We start from the raw sequence: 19,708 nt of genomic DNA, 5'->3' as shown, positions 1-19,708 counted from the left end.
AACAGAGCACTTGCATGGTGGAGAATATATTGTTAAGAATATAAAATAGATATCCTTAGAAAGGTTGTAGTACATGTAAAAGATAAAGGTAAACGTGTTATTCTTAGGGAAACATGTATCTTTTACATGCAGTACTACAACCATTTTAACCGTTCTATGGGTACTTATTTTTATCACTGAAGTCTCCCATCATAAAAGTGCTCCAAGTGTTTCAAGACCTATCTGCACAATATAGGAAAACAACCTCTTATATTATCAAGTTCGCAGGTGGTGTGAACCAAACACTAAAAATTATTTTCATAAAATACAGAATAATTGTTATAGTGGAATTTAATTTAGATATAAATTTAACCTTTCTCATTTATATTCAAAGATTACACATAATTAGAGCATTATAATTGGGCTCTATCAATAAATAAATAAATAAATAATGTGAAATAAATTTGAAAATTTAAAGAACTCCAAGAGAGCATTATAGTACACTAAAAATGCAATGGATTAAATGGGTTGTAAATACAGCATATGAGCCTTTGGAATATTTCCAATGCATTAGGGCATTAACAAAAAGGAAAAAATTGAGAATTTGCAGGACATGTAATAGGCACAGCAAGCTTCTTCACAAAACAAAGCCAAATTGACTGACAGAGCTAATTAAAAAATAGGAAGGAATGTTAAAGGAAAAATCAGAATGACTATAAAGACAAGAAATAACTTGAAAAAGAATTTGAAGTCTTTATTTCACATGGTTACTAACAGTTCAAAAAATATATACACACATTCTAGTGACAAAATATAATATGATTACAGGAGAAAGATCTGTCAACTGTTAAATCAAATATTTTGTCACTGTCACAAATAAACAGTCATCTTCGATCAGATTCAGTACAATGTGTAGTTTATAACGGAAGGGTTTCTTCTGATCATGATCAAGACGTATGCGAAGAGTTACAACTCGTTATAAGAATGACACTGTTGTTAATTATTTTAAATAGCATGTAAAATATATTTTCCAGTTTATGAAATAAATTATATTTAATATATGCGTATATATGAACCTCTTTACACAGCATAATTTCAGCCATCATGTGACATTTCCAAATAATTGCACTTAGACACTAACAATAAACAACTAAATTGCATTTTCAACATTTTATTATGCAACTTCAACTCTGAATGCTTACGACCTAATATAATATAAACATTTTAAAAACTATATTCTGTGGTAAAATCCCATACCCACATTTCCCTCTTCAAATTACACCACATAACTGTTTTAAAATAAGACTTACTAATGTATAGTATATGCAGAAATAAATAAATACTGTCTACTACAAAAAATCTCTTAATTCTCATGTTATTAATGAATAATCTTAAGCAACTGTTGTAGAATCATTCACTTTATTCGGTCCAAGTCCAAGAGAGTAACAAACATATGCACATGCAGTTTGATAAATTAATTGAAAAAAAAAAAGAGGCTTGAGTGTTTCATGACTAAGTTGCATTTCCATTGTGTGGTAATGTAAGTGCTCATGTTTGAATTAAGCAAAAAGTTAATCAGTCAGATATTTCTGAATATAGTATAAGTGGGCGATGTAAAATATTATCCATTGTCTTTATCAACTCTAAGACAACACATACATAACCTAAACTTAAAGAAAACTTTTTTTTTTTTTTTTTTAACAAATTAAGTTGACCGAGTCTAGGAAATATTTCATTATAATATTGTCACACTGCAGGAGACAGGCCAACGGCATTGCCAGAATTACTGGAGGCCGTCTTTGATAGAAACAACTTCAATACAATGGACAAGGCTGGATTAAGGTGGGTGCTATTGATGCTGCAGCATTAGGCCCATTCCTGACATAGGCCCATTCCTGAAATAGGCCCAGATGAAAACAGACGAGAATTTTCCGAAAGCTGAACAGTTTTCTTTTGCTATATTAACCTGAAAATAAATCTTAGAATTAAATTTGGAGCCCCAATTTCGGACGCCTAGACACAGCATTACTTATTATACAGTTACTATTATCCTTTGCGCTGTGACGTAACTATAACGTCGTGTTTATTGTTCACCGAAGATTTCAAGCATCAGGCCCAATTTAGTCTTAATCCAGCCCTGACTATGAATGTGGACTGGCTGTTGCAGTTATATGACTACCCACTGTGAACCACTCATTGGGTTAACCGGTCAACGTATATGGCAAGCTGTGTAGAAATACTGTCTTCTTTTCTGTTTGTATCCTTAGTAAGGAAAAATATGTTCACTGAGTACAAAAAAAGAGGATATGATATCTCTCAAAAATGCAGCTAAAGAACAAAAGATGCTGAACACTGTCCAACAAAAATTTGCCTGTAGGAAAGAAAGTTACGAACTTTCAGGCAGTAGTTAATAGTATTCAAATTGAGCAAAAATTGTTTGAAAGAGAAAACATGTGCAAATATCAACAATATACGACACAGAACACCAATCTTTGCAATGGAATAATCATTCCCTGCATTTTAAGCAAGTTTCAGAATTCCGAAAAGTCAAAATATTTTTTTCCGGAAACCACAAAAGAACCTTGAAAATTAGCCACCAATCATGTGAATGTTAAAGAACCTGCCAGCAGGTGTGTGTAGTTATTCCATGATGATGGTAGCAGAATAAATAATTATGACAGAAATAATTTATTTTAAGGACAACACAATACATATGCATAAATAATTCCTACGGATATAATTTGACAAAAATAATAATAAACAGAAACAGATGAGCAAACATTATCCCACATTTGGCCATTGTGACCTATGCCCTCAACATGAAAGGCTATCACTATACAGAAAGACCCGGCATGATATAATACTTTCTACTGTTAATTCTGTTTTACAAAAAGATGACAGGACAACTGCATGTAGTTTGTTAGTATTTATAACTTTTACTGTGGAAAATCAGCCCAATTCTTCTCCTTGAGTACTTTGTTATCTCTAATACACTTTTGACGGCGAGGTGAGGTAACAAAAGTTCAATGCTGACACACTTACATGGAATTCAAAGCTTTCATAGCTTCATCTAGACGAATTAATTCACCCTCGTTTTGTGTTAATTTTTCAGAGTTGCTCTTTTGAACTTCTTCAGGGACTTTTACAGTGTAATCAGCTGCTTGCATGGCTTTCTTCAGTTTGGATATTTGTTCCTCTAGTCTTTCTTTCTTCTTTTGGAGTTTCTCACACTCCTTTGCAGGATCTATCAGTCCCTAAAACAACACAAATTAGCATGTAAGAGGAACTGCAAAAAGTAGCAGTAATGTTTGGAATGAAGCATAACAAAATATTATGCAAGAATACAAATGACTGCCACTGAAAAACTGTTTCTTGTTCTTTTAAGGCAATTATATACAACTGTCACAAAAAAAATTTAAGCAGTTACACTTCCAATATGATTAGAACTTAGAACTTAACATATAAAAATTACAAAAGAAATGCATAATACTATAAAGGGTTGTCTAATTGATCAGGTGTCCGATTCCCATCAATATTCCTGTCTGTCCCTGTGGCAGAGTGGTTAGCACATCGCACTACGATGCCAGTGGTCCTAGGTTCAAATCCTGGCCTGGGCATGGATGTTTGCGAGGGTTTATTCATCAATTTCATCATATCATCACTCATCCCCATCTTCGCAAATTAGCCACAAGTGGGACAAAAAGCGAAGTAAAATAAAGCAAATTAATCAATATTCCTGAACAAGGTGGCAAATTGATCACACCAACTACACTATGAATTTTGTATTTTTGTTATTTTTAGTTGTGTATCTACCTTCTTAGGCTAATGAGGAGGATATGATGATCAGATGAAAGAAATGAGGAACACTTGTAAGAGAAGAGATATTCTCAGACCAGGACTTGAATCCAAAACCTCTTGATGGAGAAAGCATGATAAATTTCTACTTCTTACAGCCAATAACTGTCCTGCTTTATATATTTGAACTTTCTAGTCCTAATGGAGAAAAATATTATAAAATTTTCCTGCCCTGTATGCTCTTTAGACAAAGTCTCCTTGTAAATGTATAATCAGGCTTCCACTGCAGTTCCCTCACTATTAATATTCTGTAAATTATGTTATCTCCCCCTGTGCATGCATTTATTGCATCCAGAGATGTTTATGATGATGCCCGTTCCAAAAAATAAAAACTTAAATTTGACACACCATTTAATGATCCACAGATCTAATTATAATTTGTGAAGTGTTTGAACTATCAAAAGCTATTCTTCAATTCATAATTAGTTCTCACGCAAATCTTTGTATACTTCCCCTAGAAGTGTCTAGACTTAGATCTGCATGGTTCTAATGTGTTTTACAATATTTGTAGCCTAAAACACACAGTAGATGTTTAATACTTACAAAATAAACTTTTCCATTAACACTTGTGTGTCTTTCAGATCATACAAATGAAGTCATACCTTTAACATCAGATGTATTTCACATTTATCAGAGACAGTGAGGATCGCACATCCAGATGGTGGATTCTGGGATAGTTCTACCTTGCTGCAATATGCCAGAGTTGTCAATGCAGGAAGATACTTCTCAAGAGTAGAGGCAAGAGCTTTATCTGAGCAGCATACATAGGCTGCAACAACAACAAAAAAAAATACAATAGATACATATCAGACTAGTAAGGATTTTAAAAATATATTAACACAGAATTAAAATTATCTAGTAAACACAGGGTGGATAAAAATCATGATTTCTGTTTAAATCATTTTTGATGATTTTTTTTATATACATCAGATTATTTGATTTTTTAAAAAAAAACAACATGCTTACAATTGCTTGCATGTGTTTTGGCACCATACACATATATACTGTATATCTCTTTTTTTTTAGAAAGGCATTTTCTGATAAATATTTGAGCAGTTTGAATAAAGCTCAATTTTTTTCTGTTAATGATACTGTATATATGGAAATACGTATTTCTTGAGTGTGTTAATGAAACTATAATAATTTTAGTAATTTTTCTTCCTGTGAAAATTAAACATTCTGAATGTACTATATAATTGTACATTACTTTCTTTGTAGCAGGTTACAGGTAGACTACATAATACATGCATCTGTAAATACTTTACATTGAAACTTCAGGAGAACATACCTTCCGTTTTAGTTTTGTTTTGAAGATTATAGTCAGACCTTGCAGACCTTACAATGTGGACCATTTTCTGAACAAATTCAACATCTGTTTCAATCTGTACATTTCTCCATGGGCACTAGAAGGAAATTAGAAGGATTAGTTTTCTCTGACGTTATTACTCAATGAAATATTGATTATAATTGTAGAAAACTTCTTACGTCACGTGCCAGCAACATATTTGTTAAAACACTAAAATCACACACTAACAGCACGATAAAAAACACTTTGGAGTTCTTCCAAGCTTTCGACTCCATCACGGAGTCATCCTCAACCAGCCCTGAAGATGACTCCGTGAAGGAGTCGAAAGCTTGGAAGAACTCCGAAGTGTTTTTTATCGTGCTGTTAGTGTGTGATTTTAGTGTTTTAACAGAAATATCGATTCTTGCTTCTCTATGGAAGTTCAGAAATTTAAATGCCTGGATACCAAAATGCAAAATTTGTTAAATTCTTTTTACACCACATTCAATAATATATAAAAAAAAACACAGGAATAGGACCATAAAAGGTGCCAGAAGGGCGGATAAATACAAATGATGAAGGAGACAGTAAACACTCACCACACGAAGAGAAATAATTCTATATTTCGCGATGTATGTCGCATTTTCAAAGTAGAAGATAGATAGGTTGGCGTCACATGGAGTAGAGGCACAGAATACTGACCGCAGGCAGTATTATGGCTGTTGGTGTGGATGGCAACTGTGAAATCAGAGTTTTGGGTGGAGGAACAATGATTATTGATTCTTAGATTCAAGGGGGTGGAGGTTTCGCCCAGGTAGAAGTTTGCTGCAGATTTGGCAGATGAGGGTGAAAATCAGGTTGGATGAGTAACAGGTGTCCTTGGGGTGAAGGGTGAACTCACCTGTGGCTGTGGGGAGGTGATGAGTATGGGGCAGATCTTGCCCCTCGGTTTGTGGAAGGGGTGTGAGTGTTTTGGACCAACATGTTCTTGAGGTTGGAAGGGAAGACGATGGAAGGTGACCCTAGGTTTATCCGGAAAGTTGTCCCTGGTGTCGGGGTCACTGTGCAGGATGGGGAGGAGGGAGTGGAGGGTATGTCTGATTTTCGTGATGTGGGGGTGGTATTGGGTGATCAGAGCAGGGGGATTGGTTTTGGGTTGTTTGGTGTGGTTGTGGGAGGTGGCTCTTGTGATCTGTTTGTTGATGAGGGTGGAGGGGTAGCCACGATTGGTTAGGGCTTGGTGCAGGCGTAGGTTGTAGTTTTGGCGGGATGGTGGGGATGAGTTGAGGTGTTCGCCTCAGAGCTAGGGAAAAAGGGATGGCTTTTTTGGTGTGGTAGGGGTGTGATCTGGAGTAGTGGAGATACTGGAGGTGGTTGGTTGGTTTGATGTGTATGGAAGTTTCCAAGTGGTCTCCCGCAATGTGGATGTCCACATCTAAGAAGGTCACTTGGTCTTTGGAGTGGAACCAGGTGAATTTGAGGGTAGTGAAGTTGTTCAATTGGTTTAGGAATGTAGTGAGGAAGGGTTCGCCATTTGTCCAGAGGAAGAAAATGTCATTTATAAATCTTAGCCAGAGGAGTGGTTTAGTTGTTGGGGGTCAAGGAATTCCTGTTCCAGCCTGCCCATAAACAGGTTGGCATAAGAGGGGGCCATACGGGTACCCATAGCTGTGCCGCGTATCTGCAGGTAATGTTCGCCACCGAAGCAGAAGTTGTTGCAGGTAAGTAAAAGGTTGGCTAGTTGTATCAGGAAGTGGGTGCTGGGATTGTGGGGTTTGGGCCGGCTGTTAAGGAAGGATTCCGTGGCACGGAGGCCATGGGCATGGGGAATATTGGTGTAGAGGGAGTGACATCTACTGTAGTGAGGATGCTGTTTGGTGGTAGAGGTGGTAAGTTGTGGATGATGTCAAGGAAGTGGTTGGTGTCACGGAGGTAGGAGGGTGGGGCTTGGACGAGGGGTTGGAGGTGAGAGTCTAGAAAGGCTGATATGCGTTCACCACAGTAAACACTGGTTAAAGTACATTTTGTTCTCTATCAACTGTTTCTGGCAACACTGATCGTAGAGACGCTACGGTCAGTATTCTGTGCCTCTACTCCATGTGATGCCGATCTATCTATCTTCTACTTTGAAAATGCGACATATATCGCGAAATATAGAATTATTTCTCTTCGTGTGGTAAGTGTTTACTGTCTCCATCATTTGTATTTATCCGCCCTTCTGGCACCTTTTCTGATCCTATTCCTGTGTGTATATATATAGATAGATAGATAAACACAAAAAGCTTAAATGTAATCTTTCTTAGTTATGAATCAATAACGTAACTTACCTCTTCATCATCAGGATAAGGTGTTACGCAAATGCTTGGTGGCTCATTCTCAGAACTCTTAGGCAACCTCTGGAACAGTTCCTCTGTGATGAAAGGCATGAATGGGGAGAGCAGTCTCAAGCCGACATCCAGTGTTGTGCATAGGGTGTTCTTTGCTGCAGCCACAGCACCAGAATCTCCACCTTGAAAAATTGGTTTCAGATATTCCTGCAAAGTAACAACACACAGTCAATACCAAGGCTGTAATGTACAAGTTGTAGTATCTCCATTCTCTTATTTAACATTCAGTGGCTTGGGAGTAAAACTTGAGAACCCACAAAAGTATGAAACCAAGAAAATCGCAAATGAAAGTTTGTGCATTACGTTGTGGCTTATGGGGTACAGGAAAACCTCGTTAACGTTAATATGAAGTTCAAGGGACCAAAAAATGTCAACTTCGAATTAAACGACTTCAAGTTATCAAAACTTTTCAAGATTGCACCTGTTTTTCAGGTGTATATAAAGTAGAGTGTAAATTACTCCCACAACGGATGTTTTATACTTGGTAGTAGCTCAGAAAATAAGCTTTATATGTACTATATAATAATATTGTAAGTTTTAAAGAAAGTGTAAAAAAGTTACACAAAATGAGGACACGGAGCTTACGCGGATGCACGATTCCAAGGAGACAGTAACACCATTTATCCTGCAAAGTTATACAACCTGTTATGCACAGGATGCATTTTGTGGGAAGGAAAATAGAACATGAAATAGTTTTCACCAAAGAAGTCTTTTAAAAAATGGTATTTCCTTTCAATTGTGCACATTTGTTGCTCTCATACGAAATTCCGACATTGGCGCGAGCAAAAGACTGGAGATAATCGGACAATGAATATTGGATTTTATGTGGGTTCACTAGAACATTGTCCATTACAGGATTACTTGGTAAGATAATATTCCCTTGAGGAACAACACAACATTTCTCGGCACCAGGAAAAATAAACTTGGGGCTGTATATTTCATTCTGGTTCGGCTGTTTAAAACACATCGTAAAAAAGTCATGTTTTCCTTGCTTCAGTCAACTTCATAATCACCTCCCTCCCCCTTTCCTTCTTCCCTTTTCCAGGGAGCAGTCCAAACTCTTCCTCAACTTGCATTGTAATCCGCCATGAAAAGGAAACATGCAACTTGCTATCTGTTTGCACCAAATGTGTATCCTAGGATGCATTAAACAGCATCGCACTCGATAATCTCACTGGTTTGGATTCCACTTTAAACTGTATATTTAGTCCCGATTAGCTCATCAGCATAAAATGAACTGAAAACAAGCTTTACGAAACTTGCATATTTTCAGATATGAAAATGGAGGATTGTTATTTACTCTCGTGTTAATCAACAATTTATTGTTGGATTTAGGAGTATTCTGGAGATCAAACAATCGCTCCGCCAAAACTTTCGCTTTTTTATAACTTTTTTTTTATCGGTCTTGGCATCCATTCCTCTATTGAGCAATGCGGGATTACTATTATTATTATTATTTTTTACAGCACACGAATGGTTCCGAAGAAAAGCAGTGATTATATGTATACATATACGAACTTTATGTGCATCATGAAGTTGTTTTAACTCTTCTTTATCTTTCTGGTGATAGAATTTCATTATCGTCAAATCAAAACAGCTTTGCGAGATTCAAAACATTGATGCTTTTTCCTTCGTGCTGGATGAATCATTGCCGTTATCGGCAAGCGACAGCTTTTGAGATGCTATATGAAACACTGGCGCTAGCTGCAGCGTAAACACAATGAGACTGGCTGGAAGTTAGAGCAGCAGGTGGCAGAAGGGAAATCCTCCGCATTTTAAAGATAACGCAATTCTCGAAGACCAAACTTTTATCACTGTGAAAAATAAAGAAATGATGCTTGCTTTAAATTTACCATGTAACAGACAATATCCTATACAGACAGATGCATTCAAACAAGAAAGCGGAACCTGAATTCTGCAATTATAGCATTGCCATGCACACCAGTGGCAGAGAATGAGCTGTTGTAGGAGAAAGGAGGGGGTCACTTTTTTCTTACCCTACAGTTTTTGTTCGTTTTGAAGAACTTATTTAGAACTGGTTGCTTCATTTTAGATGCCAAAGAAAAGGAGGAGGGATCCAACCTCAGCCAATGTGCGCACTCGAGCAAGAAAATCATGGCCGAATCAATTAACATCGACACTCCCCTCCCCCTCCCCCCATTTGCTGATAGGAAAAGAGGGATAAGTCACTCAGCCAACAGAACACTTTTTTTTGGCATTATATGACCGGCACAGTTACAGAAGGGAAACTTATGAAGCGGGAAATGGCAGTTACATCATCATAAGATCGAGGTAAACTTTTGCGGAAACCTAGATGACAACACATTAAGTGGGTTGACGATCTTTAGTTGGCCTATGTGGCTTCGTGGTGGCGTGAAAATGATTACCGGAAATTGTCAGCTACCAGGCCAAGAGTTGCTCGCTCACGGAAAACTGCTGAATCTCGAGCTCAGAGCTAGACACATGGGCGAGACTTCCAGGTGCCACGCGTCTTGTATTTTGGAACATTCTGCGATCTTATCTCGCATTTCTCATCTGGCACTGGAGAATATTTCCAAGATGGCATATTCAGCGGTAAAAAAAGCTTGACCTGCAATGCACATTGACAAAGAATGCAAGTCCAGCGGGCATTTCGGGCTGCTTCCCTGGAGTTGTCAGTAGCTCTTAGGACAAGGAAACATGTCACGGTCAAGTTCAAGTTAAAATAACATCCAAGCTACCTCCACATTCAATCTTCTCTCATCGACTTACGCAGGTGTCTACTTCGAATTAAGCGAAACCAGTTTTGCTGAAGGGTCTTGTATACAACTTCGTATTAAAAATTATCCGTACTAAAATACATTATAAATCCTATCTTATTGGCTGGGGAATGAGAAGAACGTCTGATTAAAGGATACTTCGCATTAACCAATATCGTATTAACAAGGTCTTCCTGTACCCAGATGTTCCTGTGTGTTTCTGACCACCGGCTACTGAAGGAACTTAATTCACTATTGTACAGCAACTGGAGACTGTGCAACAACTGAATGCAATGTTAACACAATTTTGAAAAGAGTGCGAGTTATCAAGTTTCACTACTGAACTGCAGAATTGTTTCAATGCTTTTTTCAAAACTTGATTTTATGTGTAAAAGCTGATAGGGCATAGCCCTAATCAGGCTTGTTCACTGGTTGATTGATTTAATTAATATCACTTATTCTTAAAATTAAGTTAATTGAAATGAGCACATGAAAATACATGAAAGAAAAAGGACATATGAAAGAGCATTCTGGTCTAATTAGAATTTACCTAAAGAGATTGAAAAGAAAAAAAACACAGGCAAACTTCAGTCAGGATGGCAAATGTGTTAGTTACGAAAATGTGTGTGTGCTGTCTTTCTACAGTCTACATGCCTGTGCAGATACACAAACCACATGGTCACATACCTGTATTATAAACAAATCAAATAGCTGTACACTTACACTACACAAAACACACAACAGTCTTGTATTATTAATATTCATATAAAACACAATTTCACCTGCAGTACATCAGCATGGCAGCATCTTTGTACTACAAAACAGATGCACACCATGATATAAATAAATCAAATAAAACTAATATATGCAAAATAACTTACCAGGTATACATCACACAGCTCATAAAGCCATAAATTGTAGCATGCTGTTGTGATGGCTGGGAAGTCATATTGTTCAAAGCCTTTGTTGGAAGTCTCCACTGCAGCTGCCACTCGACTCAGCATCCACAAATCCATTGGAGATTCATTACCCAGCACCTGCATTGGAGATAAATTTCTAGATTAGTAGCTTACACATATTGGATCTAAAAAGGGATGAGGAGACAGGTGAGTGGAGAAGGTTACATAATTCATAACTGCACAATCTGTATTCATGTCCGGATATTATTAGAATAATTAAATCAAGAAGACTTGATGGGCAGGCATGTGGCACGAATGGGAGAGGAAAGAAGAGTTTACAGAATTCTTGTTGGGAAACCTGATGGTAAGATACCTGTATAAAGGTCAAGATTTAGATGGAGGGATAATATTGAGATGGACCTAAAGGAAATCGTCAAGGATGGAAAAGAGATTGGATTGATCTTGCCCAGGCTTGGAACAGGTGGAAGGCTTGTGTTGGTGCACCCATAAACCTTCAGGCTTAAGAATGCTGTGATGTGATGATAACTTTATAATAAAATGTATTTATTGGTTTGGAGATTGCTAATTTTTGTAATTTTGTTAGGAGCAGAATCAATCTTAGCTAAACCTTATAGTTCTAACGATATGCGGTCAAACAATTTCATACCAATATCATTATGGATCATTTCTCTGCCTTTAAACCATAGAAAAATTTTTACTTTGTCACCTTCCTGTCACCTGAAAATTTACCGATGCCGATGTACTCACCGATAATTTTTGGAACCGATGCCGATATTTAACCGATTCCGATACATAAGATTATTCAACAGAAATGGAATATTATTTTCAGTATGACAAAAATAAATTTGCTATGTACATTTCCATTGCGCGCACGCACACACACGCACACACACACACACATATTTTCAGAAATTTAACATTAGTACACAAGCAATTCTTTGAAATGTAAAATGAATTCTTGTTTTTAATATTGTAAATTTAATGCTGGCAGATTCAACTTCAGAACACTGCTGGAAGTAACCTACTTCTTTTATTGCAAATCTGTCCAGCAACACTGAACAGTCGTTCAATGAATATTGATGCAGCAGCTATGCCCAAATATTTTCTCACCACTTGCTTCAGGTTTGGATACACAATTTTTTAATTTCCAATCCAACAGCGGATTCTGGTTGCGTGGAATAGTCGGTTTAGCAATGTACTGTTCTCTTTCTGATTTTGAGATAGGTAGATCCTCTGAATGAGTGTTTGCAAATTATTTTATCACAAAAACCCCACAGTGATGCAGATCCATAACCTAATTTTCAATAAATCTTGCAAAATTTAGGGATGTGACGAAGCTGAAAATTTACCGATGCCAATGTACTCAATGATAATTTTTGGAACAGATACCGATGCCGATATTTAACCGATTCCGATACATAAGATTATTAAACAGAAATGGGATATTATTTTCAGCATGACAAAAATAAATTTGCTATGTACACTTCTATTGCATATCATATGTATATACATATATATTCTCAAGAGATGTGAATGTACATCTGCATCTACAAAATGTTATGTGAACCTTTAAGAAGAACATGGATTCTCAAGAGATTAAACATTAATACACAAGCAGTTCTTTGAGATGCAAAATGAATTACTGTTCTGCCAGATTCAACTTCAGAAACACGAGATTTGGAAGCACTTCAGGAAGTAACCTACTTCTTCTCTTATCTTAAATCTGTTCAGCAACACTGAACACTCAATCACTGAATACTGATGCAGCAGGTATGCCCAAGTATTTTCTCAGGACTTGCTTCAAGTTTGAATACTCATTTTTGAATTTCCAATACAACAGCAGATCCTGGTTCAGCAACGTACTGTTTTCTTTCCGATTTATAGTTAGGTTGATCCTCTGAATGAGTTTGCAATAATTTTATTACAAAAACTCTACAATAATGACAAATCATAACCAAATTTTCAATAAATCTTACAAAACTAGAATATAAAACTTATTAGAAGGTAAAAACTCTAGTATAATCTGCACCGGTTTAAATATCGGATTTTTGCCAATACCAATGCCGATGTGTCAATTTCAGCCGATTTTCATACATCTGTTATCGGCTTCGGCACATCCCTAGCAAAATTTAAATATAAAAATCACTTGAAGGTAAAACTCTAGTATTATTGGTACAGATTTAAATATTGGATTTTGCCGATACTGATATGTCAATTTCTGCTGATATTCATACATCGGTAATCGGCTTCGGCACATTCCTACCAGAGTAAATTAATTATAAGCTTACACTAAAGGAACTACATTGTCAAGGGAAGGAATGATTTTTTTTTCCTACATAAACTGTAAATATTATTTTAGCACTCTGCTGTTCAACTGTTATTTAATCATTAACCACTAGCAGCCAGCTGGGACAATTATCCCAGCACATGAAACCCACCTTCAGTATAGCAGTTGAACCTGTAATATGAAACATCATTTAACACATTATTTATCTGAAAATTAATCAAGAGTTTACAGTCTTTTTTTAGTATACATCGAAGATATAACATACTTGAATGCCAAAACAATAATTTTATTCCAAGAGGCTAGCCTGGGTCAGAAGTAGCCATCCACTAAGGGTTACATCATCTTTTGTCACGCACAATTTTAAATTTTGTATAATTTCCAACATATTTGTCCTCTTGGAAGTGCCAGTCAACATTCCAAATGCTTTTTGCATCATACCTTTGCTCCAAAAGAGTATTTCTTAAATGATTACACTTAGAGCAATAGTTTCCAAACCAATACATTAATATCAGCTCAGTCATGACTTACCCAAACATCCAGACAAGGTTTCAAATTTAAACTTCCCTCAAATTGTCTAGATAAAAATTAATTTTACAGTCACACTGAAAAGAATGCATAGTTTAAGCCATGTTACATCATATACTCTACCCATGAGTCAGGCCTCAAGCTACTTCTTACCTTTGTTGATGATGATGCGTTGCCTGAAATATCAGTCAAATTAGCCTCCTGGAAATGATTTCTTTCTTCTCCAAAACTCTCCATGTGCTTGTACCACCTCAGTACATGGACATATTTCTCTGCTAGTTTCCTTTCCAAAGCTTCAAATACAATGACATCACTTTTGGAAGCACTATAACCCTCTACATAACTATGGTCTGCTAAGAACTTATTGAGCTCTTCTAGCACATTGTCTTTGTTCAAATTCTTCAACTCCACTTGTCCACTCTTAAGAAAAGACACAGCTTTAGAACTTTGGCTCAAACTCAAAGCAGTTCTTACACATGGTTTGAAATCACTTCCTAAGTACATAAGTGCAAATTTTGTAGCATTCCATAGCTTGTTGCAGAAGAACCTATAGCCTTGCACTCTTAGAATATCCAAATTGATATCACGACCTGTAAACATATGAAAACTGTTACGTCTGGTATTCATATAAATATCATGAAAGTAACATGTTTTACTAATCCAATATTCTTATTGATTCCAGCCAAAAACAATACTCACATAATGTAATAGTTTAAAATTGTTTGGGTTAGTTACATATGTTAGACTGTAATTGTTACATTGCAACTATGCACTATCAATCCATAAAAAAATCTGTGGCCAAACAAACCTTTGATAGCCAAGGCCTGCCACATGGCTTTTTGATGGGTGAGTCATAGTCAATGTTGTTTTCAAGACAGGACAAGACAAGTCTCGGTCAATACAGAAATTTTTTGAACTCCCGCCTGGAAACATAACTCGCAGCAAAGGTGAGAGGGCTAATCATTTGGGTATATGGAAACCCATATCACTCAATAGGTTTTTCATTATAGTATTGATATTTTTACTCAAGGCAATAAAAATATTTTAAAAATCTCAACACATGAAAATTCTCTGGCACAGGAGTAATGAAATATTATTTTTTTAACTTCATTCTTGGACTTCCGTTATCCTTGTTTGGTTGGTGTTTTGCTTTCCAGGCATTTGAGGCCTGAAATCCACAAAAATGTCAGCTGATGATGACTCAGTCCTATTCCAAAGAATTTTAATGGCACAAGTTAATAAAACAAAGTCAATTACTACAAACAAATAAATTATTATGGTTGAGCCAATGTTCATCCTGATGCCAATATTTACCCCAATACCGATGCTTCATTACTGGAACAATAAATTGCTGTTTAGAATATTTACAAATATTAATATATACGTGCCTTGCACCGTGACCATGCAGTCTAAACCTAAGGGACGTGTACAGATTCGAGTCTCCTGGGGTTAGGTTAACATTTCCCGAGATTTTGGTTCGTGTATGGGACCAGTGGCTACCTAACATTGTGAAGAAATTAGAGAGCTACAAATGAGTAGCGTAACCAGGTCATAGACAACCTACGACGACGACTGGAGGGTTCATCATGCTAACCACATGTCACCCCATAACTGGATAGATGATCATCCACCTCTGCTGAGGAATGTAGGAGTGAGGCTGGCAGTCTGTAGGGGTTGCAGGGTGTTAAGCCATGGGTTATTATTAATATATACATCTCCTATTGCAATCATACCATACAAAAATTACAAAGTTTTGGTTAAAAACCTTCAAAGAATTACAGAAGAGATAATTGAAATATTAGAACATATATAATGATAAAATTCACTTCTTCCACAATGTTGGTGCAAAATCAAATAAAATTATTCATTTTGCATAATTTAAAGGATAAGTAGACTATGTGAAAAGGTCCCTCGGCACTTTTGTGGACTGCACAAATTACCCAAACTTTGGAAAAGTGCAGCTCTGTAAAATCGTACTATAAGATTCAAAAATGCAACACCTACACATTAAAATATTTCTTACCTTGTGACATGTAGGAACACAAAGCGAACCTCAAAGCATCTGTGCCACATTCAGGAATGCCATTTGGATAATCCTGCTTTTGTCCCTCCTTAGCCTTCTCTACTTCTCTAGGATCCAAATTACTGTCCAGCAACTGCTTATGAAGGTCCTACAATTCACAAATTTTATAAATAGACTTTATATAGAAAAAGCTTCACATCATAAGAATTAATATTCTTTGTACTATTGGGAAAAAATATAGCTTGCATATTGTATTTCTTTTCTACTGTGTTATAAAATTGCAACTCATATCAAGCTATTTGTTTTGATTTTAAGATATTGATATTTTTACTTGAGAGATGGTTATATTTAAAACTAATATTCCATCATAAAAAAAATCCATGGTAGAGGATTTAAAAAATTATCTTTTTTCATACTTCCTACGATAGGATATTCAGATTCCTTGACACAAAATTTTATTACAAAATTTTATTACAAACACAAAAAAAAAAACAGAGTAAGTGCATTTTAATTCAGAAAATATAGTATTTCAATGCTGCACACACAAAAACAGCTTATAAAAAACTTATCCACATGATTTAACTTTCTTCCTGAAACAAGTACTTATTCTCAAAAATATATAAGAATAGGGCTTTATATTACGCTCTATTTCTCCCTTCAGTTTATTATAAATTCTTTTCTTGTTCTCTTTACGAACATAAAAATATATTTAGGTCTAGGAATTAATTCGTGCGGTTGTTACGCACACATTGAAGCTGTAGTTCAAACACAAAATACATAAATACCTTAAGAAAAATATTGTCCATCGCGAGCCACCACTTTCGCCCATCTGTCAGGCAAGTTATGGATTCCGTGGCGAAAGAAGTCCTCATCCTTTGAAGCGATCCAGTCAGAGACCCATTTTTCGATATCTTCTGAAGAAGTGAACCGCTGTCCAATCAAATCGTTATTCATGCAATCGAACAAGTAGTAGTCCGAAGGAGCAATGTCTGGTGAATACGGCGGGTGGGGTAAAACTTCCCATCCGACATTTTCTAAATAGGTTTTGACCGGTTTTGCGACATGTGGGCGAGCGTTATCATGTTTAAAAATATAAGTTTATCATGTCTGTTCTCCCAGTCTGGTCGTTTGCTGGTCAGAGCTTGCTTCAAACGCATTAATTGTCGTCGATAACGTTCTCCATTAATAGTTTCACCCGGTTGCAGCAGCTCATAGTACACCACACCTTTCATATCCCACCATATGCACAGCATAACCTTTGCACAGTGAATATCTCGTTTCGGTTGTGATGGACCTGGTTCACCTGGCTTCACCCAGGCCTTTTTTCATTTCGGGTTCTCGTAATGGATCCACTTCTCATCGCCAGTAACAATGCGATGCAAAAACCCCTTTCTTTTCTGTCTTTGAAGCAGCAATTCGCAAATGGTAGCCCCCTGCGTGACATCTTTTGAATCATTCCCATGGCTTTGAGGCGTTTGGAAACTGTTGTTTGATCAACGCCTAATGCTTCTGCAAGTTCTTCCTGCGTTGGACACGAATCCTGATCGAGCAATGCTCTCAATTCTTAGTCTTCAAATTTTTTTGGCTGTCCAGGTCGCTCTTCGTCTTCCAGGCCGAAATCACCACTTTTGACACGTTCGCTCAGCTAGCGCATGGTCACCATAAACTTCCACCAAAATACGATGACTTTCGGTAGCACTTTTCTGCATGTTAAAGTAATGAAGCAGAACACCCTGCAAAAACACTTTATCTGGCACGAACTGCACCATGTTCAGTTGACTACAAAATGCTGTTGTTGACGCGTCAATCAACTGCCCTATACTACGAACGATGCACGCTGACAGGTGTTTTCAACGCATGTGTGGCTACACGGAACTGTGGGACGATACGCTCGTTACGCCATCTCTTGTCCAGGCGCACGAATTAATTCCTAGACCAAATATATGTAAATACAAAAACTTTTTACTTAAAAATTACAGCATGATCTTGTTCCATTTACCTCCAGTGTTATACCATTGATCACATCCATTGGGTCGATTACATTACCCAGGGATTTGCTCATCTTTCTTCCATGGGCATCCCGAACTATGGAATGGAGATAGATTTCCCTGTGTAGCAAAAGATAAGACATTTTGAACTTATTATATGCCGTGGTGAACCACCATATCTTGACACGTAGGGGCATGCTTATTTAGCTTTTGACAAAAACACGAAAAATGGAAATAACACATTGTAATATTAATTATTCATGTTTTCCAAAGGTGTGAGGTGCATTTTGCTACTATGTCTTGTCACAAAATGATCCAAAATGAAGTGCAAAATGCAAAATAAACTCTCTAAATATACAATTTAGGGTTTATTAACCAATGTGATATTTTCTGAGATCTGAATTATCCTGCGAGTAATGCAAATCATGGAAAATTGATTAGTTCTACTGTAAATATCTGAGAAGCATAAATAGACTCCTTTACACAGGATATAAATGTGCAATTAGAAGTGAAATATTAATTTTGTATAATAAGTACAATTTTAACATTGAAATGTCATTTTATATACCGTCTAAAGTCTAAGATTTAGAGGATCGTAGGAAGGCTAATCCAGCCTCGAGCACTCGCTAAGCAAGAGGGACGTTTGCACCAGTAAAATGGGAGTAAGCCCCTGAGCAATAAGAACACACAAACATTTATATAAAACACTTCACTTGACTGAACAGGCAGGGTGAGGAAGTCATAGGAATGTTCGTTACCTGTAGCGCTGTTGGAAGATCTTGTCCTTGGTGGTCCTGCCTTCGACGGTGTCCTACCCTGTAATAAAATGCAACTAGGGAGCGTAACTCGATTTCTCCCAAAACTGCCCTAACGTAATCCCGATTTCTAAACGATCACTTTCGCTTGTAATTCTCTCCTTTCCTTTTCACTTCTACTATTTAGGAGCTCAGTTACTAAGACTTGATTCGACTGTAAAATAGAAAGCAACTCAGCACGACTCTGGAGCTCACTACCAATTACTGTATTCGATGAAAATCTAAAGGCAACTAAGAACGAACTTTTCACACGTGAACTATTTATTCGGAATTTGGACTTTTGATTTCTAAATCCGTTGCATAGAGCGCATCTCTCGATAACGGCATTTTTAACGTAAAGCTGTGTTTGCTTATTTCCCCTGCGAGTTCCGGTAGAATTCGCATCAGCGGATTTTTCAAGATCCGCTGAAGGTTGCCGATGTTGTGTTGGAAGGATGCTCTTTCCAGCTTCTTCACCGGGACCCCTTTTTATGACTTGATTAGTTTATTAATTTATGATGCTCGGGGTCCTGGGTTCGACTCACGCCTGCGGCATGATATGATACCGCTTTTGATCCTGAAATATATTTAGTTTTTGTACTGAAATCTTGATCTTTTATTTACCATAAATATTTGGCTCTACGTATGGCATGATAAGAAATTATTGTAATATACTAATGTATCAATTAGTAATTCCATTTGTCCTGATCATTGTCACCTACATTCAATATGACCAATGAGGTAATTAAAGCCATTAAAGACAAAGTTAAATTCAAGTGTAATTAGAATTTCCCACAATAATTCCCCAAATTCGCCACATCCATGAAGTGTTTTCTATGTGCTTTTGCCAGCAATATGTAGTTTGTTATGCAGAAAACAATTTTGCAAATATAATAATACTATAGGTGAAACCATTTTACAAATTCT

General features: G+C 36.7%; 1 protein-coding gene across 2 annotated transcripts in view; it reads right to left on the bottom strand.

The window, feature by feature from the left end:
- Positions 1-708: 708 nt before the first annotated feature.
- Positions 709-19,708, bottom strand: part of ValRS (Valyl-tRNA synthetase) — a 64,002-nt gene continuing 45,002 nt past the window's right edge. For both annotated transcript variants that reach the window (XM_083135608.1, XM_083135609.1), the window contains 8 exons: positions 17,999-18,107; positions 16,000-16,147; positions 14,130-14,566; positions 11,126-11,281; positions 7,447-7,653; positions 5,123-5,237; positions 4,437-4,603; positions 709-3,233 (listed from right to left, as the gene is read on the bottom strand). In XM_083135608.1, coding sequence (XP_082991734.1) covers positions 3,018-3,233; positions 4,437-4,603; positions 5,123-5,237; positions 7,447-7,653; positions 11,126-11,281; positions 14,130-14,566; positions 16,000-16,147; positions 17,999-18,107 — 1,555 coding nt within the window. In that variant the 3' untranslated portion in view covers positions 709-3,017. The remainder of the gene's footprint in view (positions 3,234-4,436; positions 4,604-5,122; positions 5,238-7,446; positions 7,654-11,125; positions 11,282-14,129; positions 14,567-15,999; positions 16,148-17,998; positions 18,108-19,708) is intronic.

Source organism: Lepisma saccharinum, chromosome 14, assembly GCF_977018435.1.
Source record: "Lepisma saccharinum chromosome 14, izLepSacc3.1, whole genome shotgun sequence".
In the NCBI taxonomy this organism is placed as follows: domain Eukaryota; kingdom Metazoa; phylum Arthropoda; class Insecta; order Zygentoma; family Lepismatidae; genus Lepisma; species Lepisma saccharinum.
Note: the sequence above shows the minus strand (reverse complement) of the source record. Positions and strands in the feature narration are given on the sequence as shown.